We start from the raw sequence: 21,608 nt of genomic DNA on the forward strand, positions 1-21,608 counted from the left end.
AATGGCAACTATTTTGATTAAATAAATTTGTTAAAAATTTAAAAAATGAACAATTTAGATTTTCAGTACAAATCGGCAATTTCATACTTTAACCCCTATTATAAGGATGTCGACGCGTGTCGACGCTCGATTCCATATTTGACACAAGTTTGTACCTTGACAATGGGAAAATAGAGATGAATATGCTACAGGCGAAAAACATGACGCGTCGCGACGCTTCGACTCTGCGCCAGTGAGTTGAGCCTTAGGGGGTTTTGTTTTCTTTTGTTCGATAATTTCTTCGATAGTAAAAATAAAAATAAAAATAAAAATAAAAATCATTTATTTCGAACCGTAGTCCATAGTATTAGTAACAAGTAACCTTATATACTATGTTAGTAACAGCATATTTATGACAGAATTATCTATAATAAACAAAAGGAAACAAGGCACCACTACGGCACATAATGATTGTACGTGACAGCGGTGTCCTTAGTTATGTGAACGCGCGTCCAGTGCTGCATTACAGCACTGTCCACGTGCAGTCTATCTGCTACTGTCCGCAGGAGACCGTTGGAGCTGCCCCGCACCCTCTGTAACAGGGATGTGATACGTTTTCTGATGATGACAGAAAAGCTATCAATCTCAGACGTGGCTAGCATCCCTGAAGCACTACAGTAACGTGGAAGCCCCATCAGCGCCCTGAAAGCATTGTTATATTGCGTACGCAGAGCCCTGTATGCACCCTGAGTATAATTCAACCACAGGCTGCACGTGTACAGAGAATTACAATAAGCTCTAAACAGTGTGACTTTAACTTCATTAGTACAACGCGCAAACCTCCGAGAAAGCAAATTAGCTCGAATGCAAAGGGCCCTGCGCTCACGTTCCATGTCCAAATCATCCTTAAGCGATTCCGTGACCCAATGTCCCAGGTACTTGAAACTGCGCACTTGTCCAAGCGAATCACCATTGAGCATTACGGGCGGAACTTTATAAGTCTTGCATCCAGCCTTAAACACAAGCAGCACACTTTTTGTTGTGTTGTACCTAAGACCGTGAGCCACAGCAAACCGCTAGCAGCAGATGCGCAGGAGTTTCCTGAGAGCACTGATTGATGGGCACAGCAGCACCATATCGTCAGCGTAACTAATATTGTTGACAAAGGTACCGTCAATGGAACACCCGACTCCGGCGCTGCTGAGCTCACCAATCAGTCCGTCCATGTACAGACTAAAAAGGGCTGGAGAAGTTATTCCCCCCTGCCGCACGCCACATTCCAGGCCGTACACGTCCGAGAGCCCCCCAGAACACTTAACATAATTCCTTTGATTTGCATACCAGTACTTTAATATGGAAATACACTCAGGCGGCATACTTGTATCATTATAGAGCTTTTTCCAAAGTATGTCATATTGAACCAAATCAAACGCCCTAGACAAGTCCAAAAATGCAGCATAAACAGGCGTACCTCGCACAGTATAGTACTGGACAGTCTGCTTGAGACACAGGACAGCGGCTTCAGTAGACAGACCCGGTCTAAAACCAAACTGTGCATGGTGTAGCTTAATATGAGCGCCCAGCTGCTGATCAAGCAGCCTGTCCAACACTTTCGCGATTATGGTCGCCAGAGATATTGGTCGGTAGTTTAATTTGTCACTCGTATCGCCAGTCTTATTTTTGACAATCGGAACAACTATCGTCTCTAACATCCTGTCCGGTAAGTATCCATGACTAATGCAAAGGGAAAAGAACATGGCCAGCACTCGTGGTAAGTGTGCACCAGCATATTGCAAATGTTCAATGCTTACGTGATCATGCCCAGGAGATTTGCCCCGAGACATTTTACCGAACACAGACCGAATATCTCCGGCAGTAATTACAACCGGCTTATTGCTTGGCCATTTTTCACCATAACTGGCAGTATTATTATTATTTTTGCCACTTGAACCTGTACCCAGTGCCGACTGCACCATAAAATGATTCTTGAACATTTCGGCTATTTGTGAGGGCTCACTCAGCCCCTCTATATTTGCTGGAAAACAAGGTTTTGGGTTAAGCTTTTTAGTTTGTTTCCAAAAATTTGGAAATTGTTTATCTGAGTGATACATAGCCAAAATGTCCATCTTAATCTGCTGCTTATTTGTCTGACACCACTTAAGCTTAACTTTGAAGGCTTTCCTTGATTCACACATTTTATCATACACATACCCAGCTCGAGGCTTATTATATAGAACCCAGTACTGAAACCAAAAGCGAGCCTCACTATGAGCTGCCTTTACATGTTTATTCCAGCCACATATGTACTTTTTATTATTATTTGACAATTTTCTTTTACAACTATGAATAGAAGCCTCGGTAAGCGTACTCACAATCTTATTATACATCTCCAATAAGATCATATTATTATGATAGTACTTTTAGTTTCTTTTTTTTTGTATGCAGTAATTTTCTTTCTATTTTCTTTTACAATTAAGGTTTTTTTTTCATAAATGCTGTATACGCCTGTAATACTGTATAAAAATTTACATGTTAAAACAGTGTAAGTTTATCTATGTATGAGCCGATTGTGTAGGTTATCTAAATAAATTAATAAAATTTTCAAATCTTCTATTCTATTTAAGCATGAAAATGTTACCGATTAATTTCGTTCGTAGAATCATTTATATCTGATGAAAATTTGCCATTTCGCAGATGTGGCATTATTATGGCTATAGGTGAAGATTGAAAATCAACAATGCTGAGTAAGTATTCATCCTTTTTGTCTACATTACTGTGCTTTCGTTTTAATTGTTCGCTTATAATTGAAGTCGTATTACAAAATTGAAGAGTATGTGTTATATAAAGATGTATAGAAAGACAACATGAGTTTAGATTCCACACAATTATGATTCAAAGTGTATTCCATAGCATTTAAGTTTATTTGGAAAGAGTAATCCCTAGAGTTTCTTGCTGGTTCTTCTGAGAAATCAGCGAACGAACTGAACGAGCAGTAGCTTCAAAAATGACATTTTCAAGTGTAAAAATTTTACCTATGGCATTAACTGCCTCCGTGGCCAAACGGTTACTAACTGCCACGCAGAGGTCCCAGGTTCGATGCCCGAGCTGGGAGAAATATTTGTATGGCCTACATTTATTTCTCTCGTGAGTTTGGGTGTAATTTGTGGTTGCCTCTGTGTGTATCCATGGCACCCGTGACCTAGGATTTCCCTAGTACGGGGCCATGTTGAGTGTGTGCGTTATTATTAAAAAAAAATGATTATTTGACTTTGACTTGTAAGTGTATAAATAAATGTCTTTTTATTTTATTTATTTTATTATCACACCAAAAGTGCAAAAAAAATCATTTTCACTAATTCAGATCCCTATAGTAACGAGCTGAATAAGTTAGATTAATTATAGTAGTAACAAATTGAGTCGTGTTGAAACTAATGATATTTGAATTAAAAAATTCATGGTATTTACTTACATAATAATTATATTAATAAATTATGAATATGATACATAAATTTGGGTAAGCAACTCACATTCATTACATAACATATAGTGTTATATTTGTTAATTGTGTTTATTTGATTGCGTACATAAAAACGTCACTGTCTCGTGTCTGGTGTTTGTTTGGTGCGCCTGTGATGCACTCCATGGGTTCCATATAATACCAGCGCCGTGGCTGTTCTAAGCCATGGCATATGCTGAGTGGTGCCCATTCAGAGTCTTAATCTTAGTTTTAATTTATTTCTTTACTTTTTAAGTACAATTTAAAATGAATGGTACTGAATAAAAATTTTCTTTCTTTTTCTTTGAATATCTTTAAACAGCTCAACTTTGATTATCTATCACAGTTAAGTATCATCCCAATTAAATTAGCTTTAAATTGAAAGAAAAAAACTCATTAAGACCAACCTTTCCGTTCAGGAGCTACGATGATACAACACACGAACTGACACACGGATACATAGACAAATACATTTGGCCACAATGTCTCCTAATGTTAAGCGACGAGATCAATGTCTATCTACTCTAGCTTGGTCAATTACTTATAATATATATTTCAATTGAAACAAAACATTTTAGCTGTGACCTCTTTTAAAATCAGGAGTTACGACAAACACACCAAATCATTAGATACTGAATTTAAATATTTCCTGCAGAGGTAAAAAAAACTGGCCGGAAATGTTGCAATGCGTCCAGTCATTACGGAATCTATTCTTATTGTACATTTTGTATGATATACTCATAGCAACAAATTACCGACCGGATTATTGCAAAGCGATACGTCCTTCCGTAAACCAATACTGCACTGATCTATTCCTAGTAATTAATTTGTCTATGAATGGGAGAGCTGCAAGACACCACCGATAGTATCAGTCGCTTATCCATAATATTACTATACCTTATTTCTCTGGAAGGAGAGATACTCCGCGGCGTCACTCATCCCGCTATAGGAACACCTCCGAACCGGGCATGATATACCTTGGCAAACTTGGAAGTCCCTAAATAAGCTGCGGACCCAAGTCGGCCGAAGCAAGGAGTGCATCCACGGGTGGGGTTACAGCTCGGAGAGCGCAAGTCCGAGTTGTGTCTCTCCAGTAACAATAGCACATCATTTATCCTGCTCTGTGTGTCCCTTCACCTACACACGCGAGGACCTGTACAACGCCACTGATAATGCTCTCTCAGTCGCTAAGTAATGGTCCTCACAAATATAAACGTCAGAGTCGACACGCCAAGAAGAAGACTTTACCAACACAAGACTAACGTGTAAGCCAATTACAACCTAACGCATTATTCTTAAATTATAATCACTTAAACAACAAAAAAGCTATTTAAAAATGATTACAAAACTTTTAAAATATGCATTTAATCTTCTCTTCTTTTTCTTCTTCTTTATTATTATTTACCACATAAAATTTTAGACAAGTTTAAAACAAGATTTCATCTCAACCTCGCCTGGATATCTATCCAGGTGAGGTTATAAACAACTATTGTTAGCACCACATACATGGAAAGATTACAGGACAAAAATAAAACACATTAGCAGGGTAAAAATTGGCGGTATTATCGCTTACAGCGATTTCTTCCAGACAACCTCACCTATTATAATCTTAAGCGACAGTGTAACTGACTGTAGTATACCTTTGTCCAAAAATGCCTATTCACACTACTCTTGAAATATAAATTCAGTAAATACCGATGTCGACAGTACATAATTGGATTAATGCGATGACATTTTAATGACTCGTCCACGAATAGTTTAAGCACATAAAAAGCCAAAAAATACTAAAAGAAATACCAAATTTACTTCAAAACAATTATTTCCATAACAATGAAGTTTGCATGCGCACAACAATCGCGTCGTATTATTTTCAATAAAAACTAATTGTATAATTACACTAACAATTATAGAACTACACATGCGGTATTATAAGTTTCTTATCTTAAATCAGTAAAGCAACTTATCTTTACCACCAAAATGAGACAATCTAGCGTTCTCTCTCGCACGAACGCTCGAATTGCAACTTACTTTCTCGTATATAGGCTGGCAAATTCACAGTGAACCAAAATTTTTCTTTTTAAAAGAGAGCGTAACGACCTATTTAAAATAAACATCAGTTCAGCGATAATCAATAGTTCATTCATTCATTTATTTATTTGCATTTCACATGGATGATAAACTTATACTTGTGATACCTACCCTGTAAGGGTGTAGCAAAGTTACAATGGAATTTAAATACATTGCAAGCTTGAACGTAGTTAACTAGTAATTAATTAATTATATTATAGATTCTATAATTATTAATAAACATAATTATCACATAATATTTTTATCTTAAAATTAATTAAATTATTATTTTTATAATTATTAAACATTTTTATTACTATTACATTTAATTTAATTTCATTTAATTTCATTTACAGTAGTAGTTTACAGGTTGTAATTCTATTTTTGTATTTTTTTTTTAATTAGCTACTCTCTATTAGAAGGTTGTAATAAATATTTTATTTGTAATTCGATTGTTGTTACAATAATTGCTTAAGTGACTCCCATTACCCCCTTTTCCCCTATTACATAATGTTGCAATTGTTTACACAAAATTGTAGTAGTACATAACCATTGCAACGACTAGAAATTAACACTAAAAATTTACAATTCCACTAGAATGGGAATTTAAACAAATCTAATAGCTTTAAAAAATATCAGTGTAACTCAAATTTATCTTACCATTTAAAAAAAATAGTTTCGTGTATGAGATAGAGTTGAGACTTAGGGTGCGTTCCGATTATGTCGTAACGTTTTATTTAACGTTGGACGACTGTCGCGTCTAGCCTGTTCCCATATCACGACTATCTGTCGTGATTGTGTCGTCGACGTTTATTTTATCGTTGACCGACTTCATGTATAGCTGTTCCCACTAGATCGTGACGACAATTCGTCGGTTCACGGCAGCCGTTTCGTCGTTTTCACAACAAAATCGTCTGAAGCTGCGATTATCTGTCGTTACATTTTTATCGTGACGTTATATTATCGTCAGACGGCTGTCGGTCTTGCTCTTCCCATTGTCACGACAGTCTGTCGTCGTAACGTCAAAAACGTCGTGAACGACGGTTAATCGTGTACTACATTATGTATGGGAACCACTTCATTTAAATATACAAGTACACTTTAAACTGCACGACTGTCTGTCGTTACGTCGTATAATGGGAACAAGCTCTTAGGAACAAAATCACACAGCAAAAGTTTATGATTATTTTTGTAACAACAAAACTAAACAGACGCTTTACAATAGCTTTTCGAAGTGCAAAAAGGTTATTTTTTCAACCTGTGAAAAGCCTGTCGATTCTCTCGTGCTCTCGTTATTGCCATTTGTTTTTAAATGGGTTTTTAACAATGTCTAAAGAAAAAATTGGATCACTGGAATGAGGCACACTACATAATAATGCGCCAACATTGTATTAGATTAATATTAAGTTGAGCAGAAATGTAAAATCGTGTAATTAAAACGTCGTTTTTCATAAGAGAGAAAAAAACAGTGATGGGCAAAGGTACTCGATAGAATCTTACGTCGCAGAAGGCACAGTCAGGCGCTATTTATGGAATACTTCGTGTTGTGCGGCCAGATTGTCGGTTATAATAGTTTCGCGTTTCGGTAGTCCAGAATTAAGCAAAAATGTTTATGAAGTGGTTGCCGATGTAAATCGTGTTTTGTGAACTCTATGCCACTAAGCAATTTCTAACCTTTAAGTGCACCAAGCCGCTGCCAAGGTCTCGCAGCGAGGAGATAGCGCTTCCGTCTAATGTCAATGATCGAAGACATGGAGCTAAAACATGGAGACGCCTCAGCCCAACACGTTCAGCCACTACGCGGAGTTTGGCCTCTCGAATTTGTAGCACTTCTTCGTCTGTAGATGCCCCGCTGCTTTGTTTCTGTTTAAATATTAAAGAATTCGATTCTTAGGTTTTTGCCAATTAGAAATTAAAAATTAGAAATAAACCTATTTTTTTCGGATCCAAATTGCGCTTTTTTTTCCAAGTAAACGTTTACGCAATTTAGCGCCGAAAAAAATTATTTAATAATAAAAATTAAGAACTATTAAGAATAAGTAACGTATGGTAGGTACAGTGTATGTGAAATTGTACCGTGTTTCTTCCAAAATAGGACAAAAAATATATGAGTAAAATAAGAACAATTCACCGACTGTACGGGACTTAACACAGGACCAATTACAATATTGTCCCTTTCACCAGCCTACAATAGTGGCAAACTATTGCCTTTGCATTATTAAGTAATTGCTAATATAAAGGAAGTTTCATTTGGTTTATATTTAGATCAAAACGGAACTTCGAAAACGAAGTATATTGTTTCAGAAAGGAGGTTCGTATTTAAACGACACTTACTAATGACTTAGTTAGTTCATTCATGAAAGATAGGACTCGGCTATGAACCCTCAAAAAATTACTAAACCTAATACAAAATGTTCCAGCACTTACAAGGAGCTCTATGAGAGTCAATTCCCGTGGTATGACAATACGTCGATAACCAGGCACACGACGCTCTAGCTCCTCTTGACCCGGTGGTTGCTCAGGGTCTGGAGGCGGCATCGCTAGGGCTCTAATAAATAATCGCTTCTGAGCATTTATTCATAGGTATCAGGGAAAAGATTTTTTAGCTACCAATAAAAAATCTGTCTATCTACATTATTACTTAGTGTCGACATAAAACTTTCAAATGCACTTCAGGCTCAGAAATGTGTCGTTCATTGTAAAAGTGAATTAAGTCCTTGAAATTAAATTTTGAATTAATGAGCTGTTATCAAATTAACGTGTAGTAATTTTAGTTCTCTGAGTAAACTAGTAACGCCATCTATGGGATGTTAGTGCAATTATTGGAGTTGCTTCACTTTTATAATGAAAGAAGATATGACTAAATGTCATACTTTTAAGCAAAAAATATGTTTTGAAATATGGACTTACACCACTTTTATTATAATCGACACAAATAGCTTTGTATTATATTGTATCATACGAAATAATAATATACGGACATGGCCATTCACGATGATTTATTAATACAAAATTAATACAAAGATCGAACATTTAGAAAAAATACCTTCAATCCGGCTGGTTTCGAAACAGCGTTTTCTAGCAAACCCTGTTAAGATGCTATGCCAACTAAGCCACAAATACTTATGAAAGTAAACAAAAAAACATTGTATACAAGGAATTATTATCACCTGAATAATGGAGAAGGTCTTAAATTTTGCGGCTCTGGGGAACTCGTGCCTGAGACTTCGGAAGAAGACAGAGAAGTACCCAAGCTTGGGGTCCGAGGGGCGTCACATTGCTCCGCACAAGGCGCTTCATATGCTGGCATTGTGACTTGTTTTCCAGAAGAGTAAAACAGAACACTGCACATAGAACACTTTATGACAATCGTTGAACTTATCAAAACCACTTGAAAGTTTTCAAAAACGACAACAAAATGACAGTTATACAACAATAAATAGAAAAATTCACATTATTTACAAACCCAAAATATATTTCTCAAGGTTTTGTGAATTTGTTTACAGGTTGCTATTGCCAACAAACCTTTTAAAAATGGCGCCCTTCGTATTTTTTGTTTTGTTTTGGCACTTCGCGGTTTGCGTTTGTGACTCTGCAAAGCGGGGAAACTTATATAAGGAAAACAACGCAAAGGAAATATAATTTGGAAGAAAATATCAGGGAAGTGCGATTAAGGTTAAATAGAAATGCATAAACATAAAAAAATATATGAGTTATATCACAAACGTATAGCTACTTAATAACCAACACAAACCACTCAATAGCCACGACGTACAAAAATACACAAATCAAAAATCATTTGTGTACAAAAATCATCTATTTGAAACTCAGGGTCGTATTCCAGAACTCTACTCAATGCCCGAGGCCTTGTTATTAGGGTCGTATTTCCAATGCTTGAAATGATAGGTACTTAAGTCCTTGACATTAGAGTCTTATTACCAGTGCTTGAAATCACACTCAAGTTCTGACTTGAGCATTGAGTAGAGTTCTGGAATACGAACCACAGACCTTAGACTATTTCCATCCTCTAAGCCTCAGACTATTTTCCATCCTTGATTTGAAAATTTGAAATGGTGTCTTTTTAATTACAATTTTTGGCTTGGATACAAGTCCTTTGAGCCAGGTCTTCATTTACTTATCGTGATCCTCAATGCATATTTTCTATTGCGTTTTTAATTCTTGTTTAATGGCAAAAATAAATTTTAATTTTGTAAGTAGTCTTTTAAATGGCGGGAGTCATTATTCATGTTTTCACTTTCACTTTCACTTAATCACTTAGTTCACTTGCTATTAAAAGACGTTGGCATTTTAAATATGGCTAGCAGGTATTTCTTCTTGTATGCTTCCATACGATTTGCTTTTTAAATCATGATCCTTCTTCTAGAAACTTTTCCATAAAGTTGTCATATTATTGCATAAACCTGTATAACAAGTGGTACATATTTCTTTTATTTTTTTCCATCCTCTAAGGTAAAGACGATAAAAGCATGTAAACGAGCTGAACTTTTAATCATAATTGGAAATTTTCTAATTGTGAAAATTTTTCCGGAATAATATCTGAAAAATTGGAAAAATGTAATTCGAAGGCTCATATTATGTTCTTCATTTAGAAATGTTCTTTTGAAATTTTATTTAGCGTGAATACAATTCGTAAAATATCATTGACGTGAATTATAACAAAATTGTACAGCTGTACACATACCTACAATAAAAAATATATAACTTCAACTAAGTCAGTACGTAGAACATTTCGACGACGAGTTGGTTCCCGAAATAACTGAAGACGAAGTTGGCTTTGCACTTAGCCGAATGAAACGAGGCAAAGCTCCTGGTGATAATGGAGTGTACGTAGAAATGCTTCAAGCAGGATGTTCAGCGATACTAAAACCACTCGCAAAACTATTCAACAAAGTTATTCAGGAAGGTGCTACTTTCAAAATGTGGAAAAACGCCTCGGTCACGATCCTGCACAAAAAAGGCGATAAAACTAAGCTTCAAAACTATCAGCCGATAAGCCTCCTTTCACAAATTTATAACTTGTTTGCAATGGTCCTGTGCAATAGGCTAACTCGCTCTCTGGACGAAAACCAACCACCTGAACAAGCAGGCTTCCGGAGTGGATACTCAACCATGGACCACATACACGCAGTCAAACAACTGATGGAGAGATGCCGCGAATACGACTGACCCTTGTGTCTCGTCTTCGGCGATTATGAGCAGGCTTTCGACAGTGTCGAATACTTGGGTGTGTTTCATTATCTCCATCGCTGTGGCATTGACAAGCGATACGTGGATATCCTTCGGGAGCTGTACAGGAACGCGACTATGCAAGTGCGTATGCATGAACTCTCAGGCCTCATCTCGATCAAACGTGGCGTCAGACAAGGAGACACCATTTCTCCCAAACTCTTCACAAGTGTCCTGGAAGACGTAATGAAGACACTCAATTGGGATGAGAGAGGTGTTAAAGTCAACGTTCGCCGCATATCGCATTTACGTTTCGCAGACGATTTGATCCTCATGGCTCGGAACTCCGCTGATCTCCAGACTATGCTCCAAGACCTGCACGAGGTTACACTAGCTATTGGCCTTGAGATGAACAAGTCCAAAACCAAGATCATGTCCAACCGTCCGGGCCCAAAACCCACCATCTTCGTTGGGAACACCCGGCTAGATTTATCTTGGACACTGTTTATCTTTTGGCCGATCTTCACATCACTCTTCGATCTTCGAAGAAGGATTCAGTTGGTATGGGCCGCCTTTGAAAAACTGAAATCTTAAATCTAAAATCCCTCAAAGCCTGAAAACTAAAGTTTATAACCAATGCGTCCTGCCCATACTTACTTACGGTGCCGAGACATGGCCGCTCACAAAGGACTACATGCACAAAATCAGAGTAGCACAACGGGTAATGGAGCGCACCATGATCGGCATTTCCGTCACTGACCGCATACCCAACGTGGAGATACGACAGCGAACAAGGGCCGTAGACGTCGGTATGCGGATCGCGAGCCAAAAATGGAGATGTGCATGACGTTGCTAGGCGGGACGAAGACCGATGGACCAAGGCGGTTACTGAGTGGTACCCGGTAGGAGCGAGACGTCCTCGAGGCAGACCACCTGTTAGATGGTCGAACGACATTGTCGGGGTGGCCGGAAGATTGTGGATGAGATTCGCACAGGACCGATTGAGCTGGCGTGCAAAAGAGGAGGCCTATACCCAGCAGTGGGTATTAACGGGCTGAGATGACGATGATGATAATGAAGTCAGCAAGTTCTTTTTTTCAGTGCAGTTCAATTCTTAAATTGAGAAATAAAATTTGTATACCTTCTTTGGTAAGAGTATACTTTCTTTGATTGGCAAGAAACCCAGTGTTAACGTGTCTCAAACGTAGGTATCATCATGCTAGCGTATCGTCATCGCTAGTTAGGAGTGCTCTATATATCGATATTCAAAAAATATCGATAAATGCCCTCGATATATCGAATCAATCCGATATTATCGCATCATTCGGTATCGATATGTATATACTATCGATATACAGGCTGTATATTTGAAAGTGAGACATATTCATGTCATAGTAAATCATGTTACAACTTAATATAGACCAAAATAAAATTAGGATATGAGATAGAACAAAAATAACACAACAAATTTGTTTTGGAGTGAACTGGGAATAAACTTATTCCCTTTACGCTTGATTTCGAGTGCAATGGGAACTTGGTACTTGGTACTTGGTGCAACGGGCTGATATCCGCAACTCGACGACAAAGCGCCTATTTTGCGTGTGGTGGGTGCGGGGTCCTACTCGTGCCACCCAAGCTCCTCCAGGAATCTCAGCAGCCTCCTTGGTTTGCTGAAGACTTCGGGGAGCGACCTTGGCACTCCAAGGTATTTTGCCCTGTAGTTGGCCACGCCGGAGCACTGAAGTAGGATGTGCGCAGCCGTTTCCTCCCCCTCCAAGCACGCTCTGCATAGAGGGCTGTCTGTGATACCTAAATTGAAAAGGTGTTTATTGTATGGACCATGACCCGTTAGCGCGGCAGTTAGAGTGCGAAGCTCTTGCCTTTTAAGTTTAATTAGTATTCGAGATAGACTGGCGTTGAGCGTTGGGAGTGCTTCCCTCGCCTGTCTACAAACCGTAAGGGTGGTCCATGTATTATTATGTAAAGATTTTGTACCTTTGTGTATAGTTGTTCTGGACCATTGGCAGGGGAGGGACACTATCGGTTCTGGTCCTACAGCGTCCGTCTCCGACCCTTTCCTGGCTAGTTCATCTGCTGCGTCATTGCCACGTGAGCCGCTGTGTCCTTTAATCCACTGAAGAGTTACGTGGTTTTGTATACATACCTCCATGAGTGCTTGATGGCATTCGTAAATGAGCCCTGAGTTTATGTCATAGCTATTCAGTGCTTGAAGTACTGACATACTGTCAGAGAGTATTCGAATGGAGTAGTTCTTTACTCTTCTCGCTATGATTGCTTCTGCCGCCAACTTGATGCCCATGCATTCAGCCTGGAATACTGTGTTGTGGTCACCAAGCGGTGCTGATATCCTGATATTGAGGTCTTCTGAGAATACCCCAGTAGGTACTGGGGTAGGAACAGGTGTTCCTGAGTTTGTTTTAGATCCATCTGTGAAGACTCGGACCTCTCTGGGGTTTAGTCCTTCGTGCAATGGGAATACTACCAAGCGAACACCGAGTGAGACAGCAACAATAACAATGATTTCACATCTCCCTTCATACTAAAACCACCTCTTTTCTCTAGAAAATAAAAAACTAAGTTACTCACATACGCATATTTATGTTATGATGAAAAAAGCTGTTATCGAAATTATCACGTTTTAGCTTACGCTAATTATTTTTTACTTCTGAACATCGTTGAAATGTTTTACGTACTAAAAAAGATAAGTTTATGATTTAGTAACTAGTTATCATGTAATAAGAATTGAGGTTTTTGGCGTAGTTAAAAGTGTGAAATCAAAATATTTACAATGATTGATTTTTTAGTTATTTACAGTTTATTTACATTTACGTGGTACGGAGCAAGTGTTCAAAATGTACACTGTTTTCCACAATGCATATTCTAGCACGTCGTAGTAAATTTTGTTTTAAATTGTTCACCACAAACACATTTTGTCTCACAGTATAAAATGCTGAGATAATCCTCTCATGCAACTCTTCGACACTGGTCACCTCCTCCGCGTAAAACTCCGATTTGGGAACATTTCAATAGCTCGTCTCACACTATCACCACTTATTGTGTGAAGTCGCACCATCTCAGTCAATTCGACGTTAGAATAAATTTTGCGCGAGCGAGCGGAAGTACAAATAATTTACGTATCTTCGCTACGACCAAGGTCGCGCGTGCACTGTCTCTATGCGCCCGCGCCCCCACCCCCGACCTGTGCTTTGATTTTCGCCGCCGTGGCACAGCTCTCCATTGCGTCGGAGCAATAATAGTGATGTGCATAGATTTGTTGTTCACATGTTGTGAACATGTTGTTCACAAGTAGAAGTCGATATTTTTTTTTATAAGGTTTAAGTTCATTAGTTTATTATTTCTTTGGGTTTGGCATGTCCCACTTTCAAATATACAGCCTGTATTTTATCCGATACATGACAAACCGTACAAAGTTAAAAGTATGCAATTCGAAATTGTACTTGCAGAAACGAAACGCACTACGAACGCTGATTCGCTGGTCATCCGTCAGCGTAACGCAGTGGTTATATTCTCATTGGATAGCAGCGCATGTGTATGCGCGGCTAGCCAATAATATAAGCGGTAATATATATTATTGACAGTAATATTGCGTGTGTACGTGCGATATTGTTGCATTGGGAACATACATAAACTTGGATTGTCAATGATATTGTATGTGTGCGGATGGTGTGCGGTTAGCCGTTGATCAGAGCTATCGGAAATAAAATGGCAGCCTGTGCTGTCTTTCGTAAAGATTTTTTCTTTCTTTTGTTTTGTTTAAAAGATTTCGTATGTGTAGACAAATTAAATATATTTTGCCTGACAAGAGGCGCCAACTGTGAGCAACGCCGTCGTTCGGTGGATATTCATTCCCGCTCCAACGATTTCGGCAGTGTTGCCGTTTTAGCGACTTGTCACTAGATCTAATGAATTTTAAGAATGTTTACGTTACGTTTATATGGAACCCGAAACGTCTGCATGTGTAAAAAAACAAATAATATATGCGAATTAGTAAACTAAATCACATATAATGTACAAGTAATTGAAGAAATACTTGAATATTGTGTCAAAACTGGTGGTTTTACTTATTTACTCTTAGTAAAATTTCCTTCCTTTTATCTTTCAGAATTATTTAGGATATATCAAAAATATCGATGTTTTGTACCGATATATCGCAAAATATCGATACAACATTTCGATATATCACATCGGAAAAAATCGATATGTTTTTATATGAACACCACTATCGCTAGTATAGTATTAGCGAGCGTACCGAATTACCGAACCGAGCTAGCTCGAGTTCATTAAAAAGTAACTCGAGTTTACAAGTTGTGCGAGTAATTCGAATTAATCAAGTAACTCGCCCGTTGTTATAAGATTTCTTCGCTTTGATTGGCAAAATAGGCATAACAGGCAAGACAAGACTGAAGAAACCATGAAGACTAAACAACAAGAAGAATAAACAGTTTTTACACGAATTAATTTTCGGTTTAAGTATACATTACGTTTTGAGCAATCTATAAGATCATTGGTTTTGAGTTTCTTATTTATTTTTATTTGTTACCTTTTCGAGCTGATGGTTCTATAGCCAATACTCAATAAATAAATATAGCGGATTAGTGCCTTTGCCTTTTCCTATGGAAAAAACAGTATAAAAAAAAATAAAAAATAGGCTGCGAAATGTCAATTTTGGCGCCAACACGGGCTTCGTATTTTCAGCGGTTTAGATTACAGAGATATTTTAATAAAATTCATCCTCACAAGTTAGGTACAACCTCAAACCGGTGACTAGGATCATTAACAAAAGGTATGTTGGTTTCTGCTTAGTAGAGAGATTACTAAGAAATATTCTTCAGCGCCACTACTATATAGTAGACACCAGAACATAAGGTAGATTTCAATTAACATTGGCATAATTCCTATCGGATCTGCTTAACCTAGTACCTATGCCTGCAGCCCTAAAACACTTGAAGCCCTGTGAATGAAGTTCTGGAAAATAAAACTTATCTATCAATTTTCTTCACACAAAATTCCCAATTTATGTATGGGAATATTAATGTTAAATATCTTTTTTAATAACTAGCCATATAAACATTTCCATCTTTATGATATAAACTTAATTATAAAAAGTACATATATATATTGTTTAGTGATCAAACTGAGCAAGAAATAGAAAGAAGGGTTACCAACTCTTGGAACTGATATTGGTCACTCAAAGACATTTAAAAACAAGCGCTATCCAATGGCAGCAAAGAGAAAGGTCTTTAACATCTGCATCCTCCCAATTTTGACTTATGGATGCCAAACATGGGCATTGACTAGTAAACACCATGAGAAACTCACAATCTGTCAAAGAAGAATGGAGAGAAATATGCTTGGATTCTCTCTAAAAAGACAAAAACAGAGCTACAGACATACGAAGGACCACCAAATTGGAGGATGTCACCACAAAACTCAAAACGCTAAAGTATAAGTGGATTGGCCACATATACAGGGAAAAAATAGAAAAGTGGACCAGAAAGGTAACAGAATGGCTACCAAGATAAAACGCCAAGAGGACAAGAAGTCGTCCATTTAAAAGATGGTCCGATGACTTTAAAAACATAGCAGGACCTCTATGGACTAGGCTAACAAGGGACAGAGCCAGATGGATAGAGCTGGGGGAGACCTATGCATCTTCAGGATGTGCTGATGTTATAGTTTAAGTAATTTATGAATATAATTGTCAATATAATTGAATGTCAGTATAGTATAGGTTAGCTTAATAATAATAAAATAATATATTGTTTATGGTTGTCCATTACTTATTATATTTATTAAGTGATGGTATGCAACATAATTTTTGAGCAGATGCCTAGATAAATCTACAGAAAAAGTGTGGAAAGCTGCTAAAAGAATTTTAAGATACCTGAAAAAAACTTCAACTTTTTATGATATGTAATCTTTGAACATCGTGTATATAACCAGAAATCTTAAGATTAATTTGTTTGAAAACTATTCTGCCAAATGACAACTGGTGAAAACTTCGCTCCGATAGGCCAGCCCAAATTCGAAATATACTTTAGAGATGGGCAAGCAAATATTTTATTATCGAAATCGATATGTTGACGCCTTACTTTCTCAAACACTTATATTTTGAACAAAACAACTGACAGTACACAACTACTAACTGGCCATAGGTCTCCCCAAAACTCAAAATCAGTCTGGACTCCTTGGGGATTTGGCACAATCACCACACCTGCAAGGTGAATAAGTGATCGCAGTATGTTAGTTGAGAAGACATCCATGGAAAGATATGGGGTGGTATTATACTAGGCAACACCACACGGCCATAAGAAGTTAAATATAGCAATAAAAACTAACGACAATGTATCACATAATAGTTAGTGTTTCTTTTGCATAATCTGACATACTTATAAAATCGATACATTATACTCATGGCTCAATACTTAACTGCGACTACGTTAGATGTAGATTTTTTACTTTACCGATTATATAAATAAATCATTATACAGTAGTAATTATACTTGCAAATATCGATACTTATTATGATTTTTTCAGTGCAACACTAGCAACGAGTGCCCAATGAATAGAATGAGATGACGTAATGGGAGTTGTAGTTGTAGGTGGAAGCAAGACGCATTATTTGAAAGAATTGATGGGTGTTGTCAATTGTTTCACTGCAAATCATCCAGTTTAACTTGAGTAATGCTATAATGGACGAAAATTTAAAAATTACATATTTAATTACTGATGAAATGTGATTTCGTTTCTTTTGTAATTAGATGTTTTTCCCACACCACCGAATAGAACAGCACGGCATTGTTAGCAATAAATACAGAATATTTTTTGGAATATACGGAGACATACACACAGGTCAGTAGTTGGCCTGTCTATATTTTAGTGCAAACTAGAGTTGATATTTATAAGAGCTGTATCGCTAACATGTTACAGGAACATGTTATATGGCCCTTATTTCATCTCTATTTCTGGTTATATATTTGATGTGTTTGAAACAGCCAAATAATAGTATTACCAGCTTTTCTGATGCAGACTGGGCCAGAGATAAAGACAGAAAAAGTGTTAGCAATATAGCTATTTATCATGGGTGCAACGTAATTTCCTGAGCATCTAAGAAACAACAAATCGTAACCCTGTCTACTGCCAAAGCTGAATACATAGCTACGGCCACATGTGCTGCCGAATTATTATTTGTAAAAGGATTTCATGAAGAGTTCAGTGATACATATCTATATAATAAATACCAAGAAGTCGATGCACATAGACGTAAAAGTACATTAAATTAAAAACATTTGTGGATAAGAAGTTGTTGAGTGTTTAATATGTGGAAAGTAACGAAAATATAGAGCAGACGATTTTGTAAAAGCTTTATACAGTGTGAAATTTATTAAAGATAATTGTGTTGTGTGAACAAATTATGTTTTTAGAGAAATGTCTTCTTCTTTTAAATGCTATGTCATATTATTTGTTTATTTTTCAAATGTCAGTTGCGTTATTGTACTCAGAGTAAAATGTTAGAATAATAAATTTTTCAGTTATATAGTGCCTCATTTTTCTTCTCGCAGTTATATAAGACTTCGAACACTTTCCTACGTTATAACTGGTAAACTTCGAAATGCAACTAAACAGAAGTAATTCATATACAGTAAAAATTCAAAACAAAATGTTTTGCACACAACAGTGACAATGTGTAAAGCAATGACAAATAGGTATAGGTTTCAATTTCATTGTTTATGTGACACAAATATATACAGCGTTTTTTTTTAATAGGATGAGCTCCTGCTCACCCTGAGGACGGAATCAGCTGATAGACCTCATAGGCACACTCATCGAAATATGTTTTGTAGAAAAACCGACAGACAGGCAACATTGCGCCAGTGGGCTAAACTATCCAGATTTGAGTTTATCGTCACCAGTATATCTCCAGCATGCTGATTTTGATTCAGTCTCGAAATCAGATGGGTTTCCGAGCGAGAAGATGAACCTGATGAACATCTTTCTAATTTATGAGTGAAATCAACTATTGTTCCGATTTGAAATGTCAAAAGTGTCCGATCGGCCAGTTGTGAATCGCAATTATGCGCCTCGACTCGTAAAAGACGCAGTTTCCGATCGGGAGAGGCCTTCAAAATAAACTTGCTGGCCCTGTGCTCAACTAAGCCATCCCACATGTGACTGCAATACTCCACGCAAGATCGGACTTCTAATTTAAATGTCTATTAACCGATTTGAATAAAACTTGGCAAATAGATGTAACGAGCACTGCGGAAGCCGATATGCAAACTTGTAAGGCCGGTTTATTTTTTGTTTGCAAAAAGTAATTTTATTTTCTTTTCTGTAAGCGTTTCACATGACTACCACGCGTCTTGCGAACTGCAACATGCATCTATCAAACGCATAAAATAAAGATTCTTGCATTTTCTCAGTGATTTCTGTCGAAACTCACCGGTCAAATTTTGAGTAAAAACCGCGTTGTACCTTAACTCGACATTGGCGGAATCATCGATGCAGCTATAACATTATAAAGAAGTACTTGCAATTTCGCGACATTAGATAACGCACTTCTGTAATACCTACCATGACATGGCTATATATACATACCTAAATAAATAAAATAATATTGTTACTAGTATTAGTTCGTTATATAGTAACTCGCGCCACTTTAATAACCGAGATTTTTCAAATGGCTTTTTGTTTATCAGGTAGCTCTAGAGTTGTAAGCAAAAGTTTTCTGTGTATACGTTCCATAATCGAGATGCCGGTAAACGGATTTGCACACGTGAAAAAACTACACGACGAGTATCAGTATCTCAACCTTGTGGAACATATCTTACAAAATGGTAAGTTAACTGAAAACCATAATGAACTTTATATCTATTGAGTAACTTACAAATTAGATACGATACTGTAGCTAAGGGAATTCCGAAGACACGACCTGTTTCTTGGCTCGTATCTAGATTGTATGTACGTTGCACAATTGACATAAAGTTTACTATGGTTACAAAAAATTCGGCACTGTAAATTGAGCCTTATTTAGTCAGTGTAACATACCTCTCTATTTTAGGAGATAAAAGAGTCGACAGAACAGGAGTTGGAACTTTATCTGTATTTGGCGCCATGCAAAGGTATTCTCTAGCAAATAACACCTTGCCTCTGCTAACAACAAAAAGGGTATTCACCCGGGGCGTTATTGAAGAACTGCTGTGGATAATTTCTGGTTCTACTGATGCTAAAGCTCTGGCTGACAGGGGCGTGCATATCTGGGACGCAAACGGATCTAGAGACTTCCTTGACAGTTTAGGCTTCAATTCTAGAGAAGAAGGTACGTAAAATTGTAGAAACTTCTATTGCAAACTCGATTCTAGAACCTTTTGACCGATCCTTTAAAAGAATACTATGGCTTTCAGCCTCAATGCATTTTTGCGTCCCGGGAAAAAATCGAGACTTTCGACAGTTCTCGAAAACCCTAGGAAAAACGAGATTTAAGACTAGACGGATTCAGGGTGCTGTTCGGCTTTCCTCGTTTCTACAGTTCGTCAAGTATATTCGCAGAAATGCAAACAGAGGATTTTGATGCAATAATATGGAAGAAAACAGAATCCTTACTGCAGAGGACTAGGAACAGCTCTAACAGTACCCTGTAAAAGTTTCGCAACAAATTGGTGGAGCCTATGCTTAAGCCATTTTATTGGTGTGCTGGTGTGGCACGTCAATTAATGTTTATTAATATAGTATGTAAGTTGTTTTCGTGTGTTACTAACAAATGGAGGTCCATAGTCCGATGTCTAAATAAAGACAAAAAAATTATAATTTAAAAAGTAGGTTTCCATGCTTACAGGTTAGGCATTTAGGCAGTCAAAAAACGATATTTTAATCAAGTTCTTTATTAACTGAAATTATTACAACAAAAATTGTTTATCAGTCTCGAGACTCGGAAATTTTTGAGACCGAGATTCCCGTAATGAAAGCCCTATTAACTACGAATCGTCCTTGCCTCGAAAAATAGACTGACAATCGCAAATGGGACAGACATTTTAATGGTTGTAAATTTTTCTGCAGCACCCGTCGGGGCCAAACACTTTCAAATTAGACGTAGGAGCGCTGTAATGTCGCCACTGTTACGCTGCAACTGCACCACTGCTAATTTTCATACAATGTTCAGATGCGCAGTTGCAACGCCACTGTCGTGACACGCGCGCAACTTTTGCAGTCACAATTAGTGACCTAAAAATTACTGAAGCGCTACAGTCGCGCCACTGAACCGCTTCTCCAAGCGTCTAATTTGAAAGCGCCCTAACCCATTTCCACGCACCGCAATATTACTGTGTTCCGGATTAAAAAGTCGACCCAGCGCAATTACAGGGACTTAAGATCTTGTCCCACAGTAGACAACTCATTTGTTTTATTGAGGATACTTTAGTAATGCAAATGTTTATATGCGAGTGTAACAACTTTTTATCATAGATGAAACGTCTGATTTTTTGGCAGTTGTAAATGTAAATGCACGACATAAAGTACAAAGTGTTGCTTTCCTAGAACGTATGATACAGCGTAGCAAAGGTTGAAATTTAGTTAATTTTTTAAATTTATCTCTTCAGGTGATCTTGGTCCAGTGTACGGATTTCAGTGGCGACACAGTGGAGCTAAATACATTGACGCCAAAACAAATTATACTGGACAGGGAATTGATCAACTGGCGAATATAATAAACACTATAAAGTAAGAAATTTAATACCACATATCCTGGAAATAAACCCCTCTTGCTAGTTAGTAGTTACCCGAGACCTCCACTGCATGAAGTTGATAACGACTTCATGCCTTAACTGCATGCAATCGAAAC

The 21,608-nt window shown here is 37.4% G+C and overlaps 2 protein-coding genes across 2 annotated transcripts in view; one reads left to right on the top strand and one right to left on the bottom strand.

The window, feature by feature from the left end:
* LOC113235408 (leucine-rich repeat-containing protein 56) overlaps positions 1-8,867 on the bottom strand; it is a 17,139-nt gene extending 8,272 nt beyond the window's left edge. The window contains exons 1-3 of the mRNA XM_026471088.1: positions 8,713-8,867; positions 7,970-8,090; positions 7,217-7,405 (exon numbers count right to left, since the gene is read on the bottom strand). Of these exons, the coding sequence (XP_026326873.1) occupies positions 7,217-7,405; positions 7,970-8,090; positions 8,713-8,852 (450 nt within the window). The 5' untranslated portion in view covers positions 8,853-8,867. The remainder of the gene's footprint in view (positions 1-7,216; positions 7,406-7,969; positions 8,091-8,712) is intronic.
* A 6,571-nt stretch (positions 8,868-15,438) lies between these two features.
* The window catches only part of LOC113235409 (thymidylate synthase), a gene marked incomplete at its 3' end in the record, with an annotated part of 7,186 nt that continues 1,016 nt past the window's right edge, over positions 15,439-21,608 (top strand). Inside the window, exons 1-4 of the mRNA XM_026471089.1 lie at positions 15,439-15,554; positions 19,471-19,608; positions 19,833-20,090; positions 21,367-21,487. Of these exons, the coding sequence (XP_026326874.1) occupies positions 19,524-19,608; positions 19,833-20,090; positions 21,367-21,487 (464 nt within the window). The remainder of the gene's footprint in view (positions 15,555-19,470; positions 19,609-19,832; positions 20,091-21,366; positions 21,488-21,608) is intronic.

This window comes from Hyposmocoma kahamanoa, unplaced genomic scaffold (assembly GCF_003589595.1).
Source record: "Hyposmocoma kahamanoa isolate Upper Pololo Valley unplaced genomic scaffold, ASM358959v1 87, whole genome shotgun sequence".
Lineage (NCBI taxonomy): Eukaryota > Metazoa > Arthropoda > Insecta > Lepidoptera > Cosmopterigidae > Hyposmocoma > Hyposmocoma kahamanoa.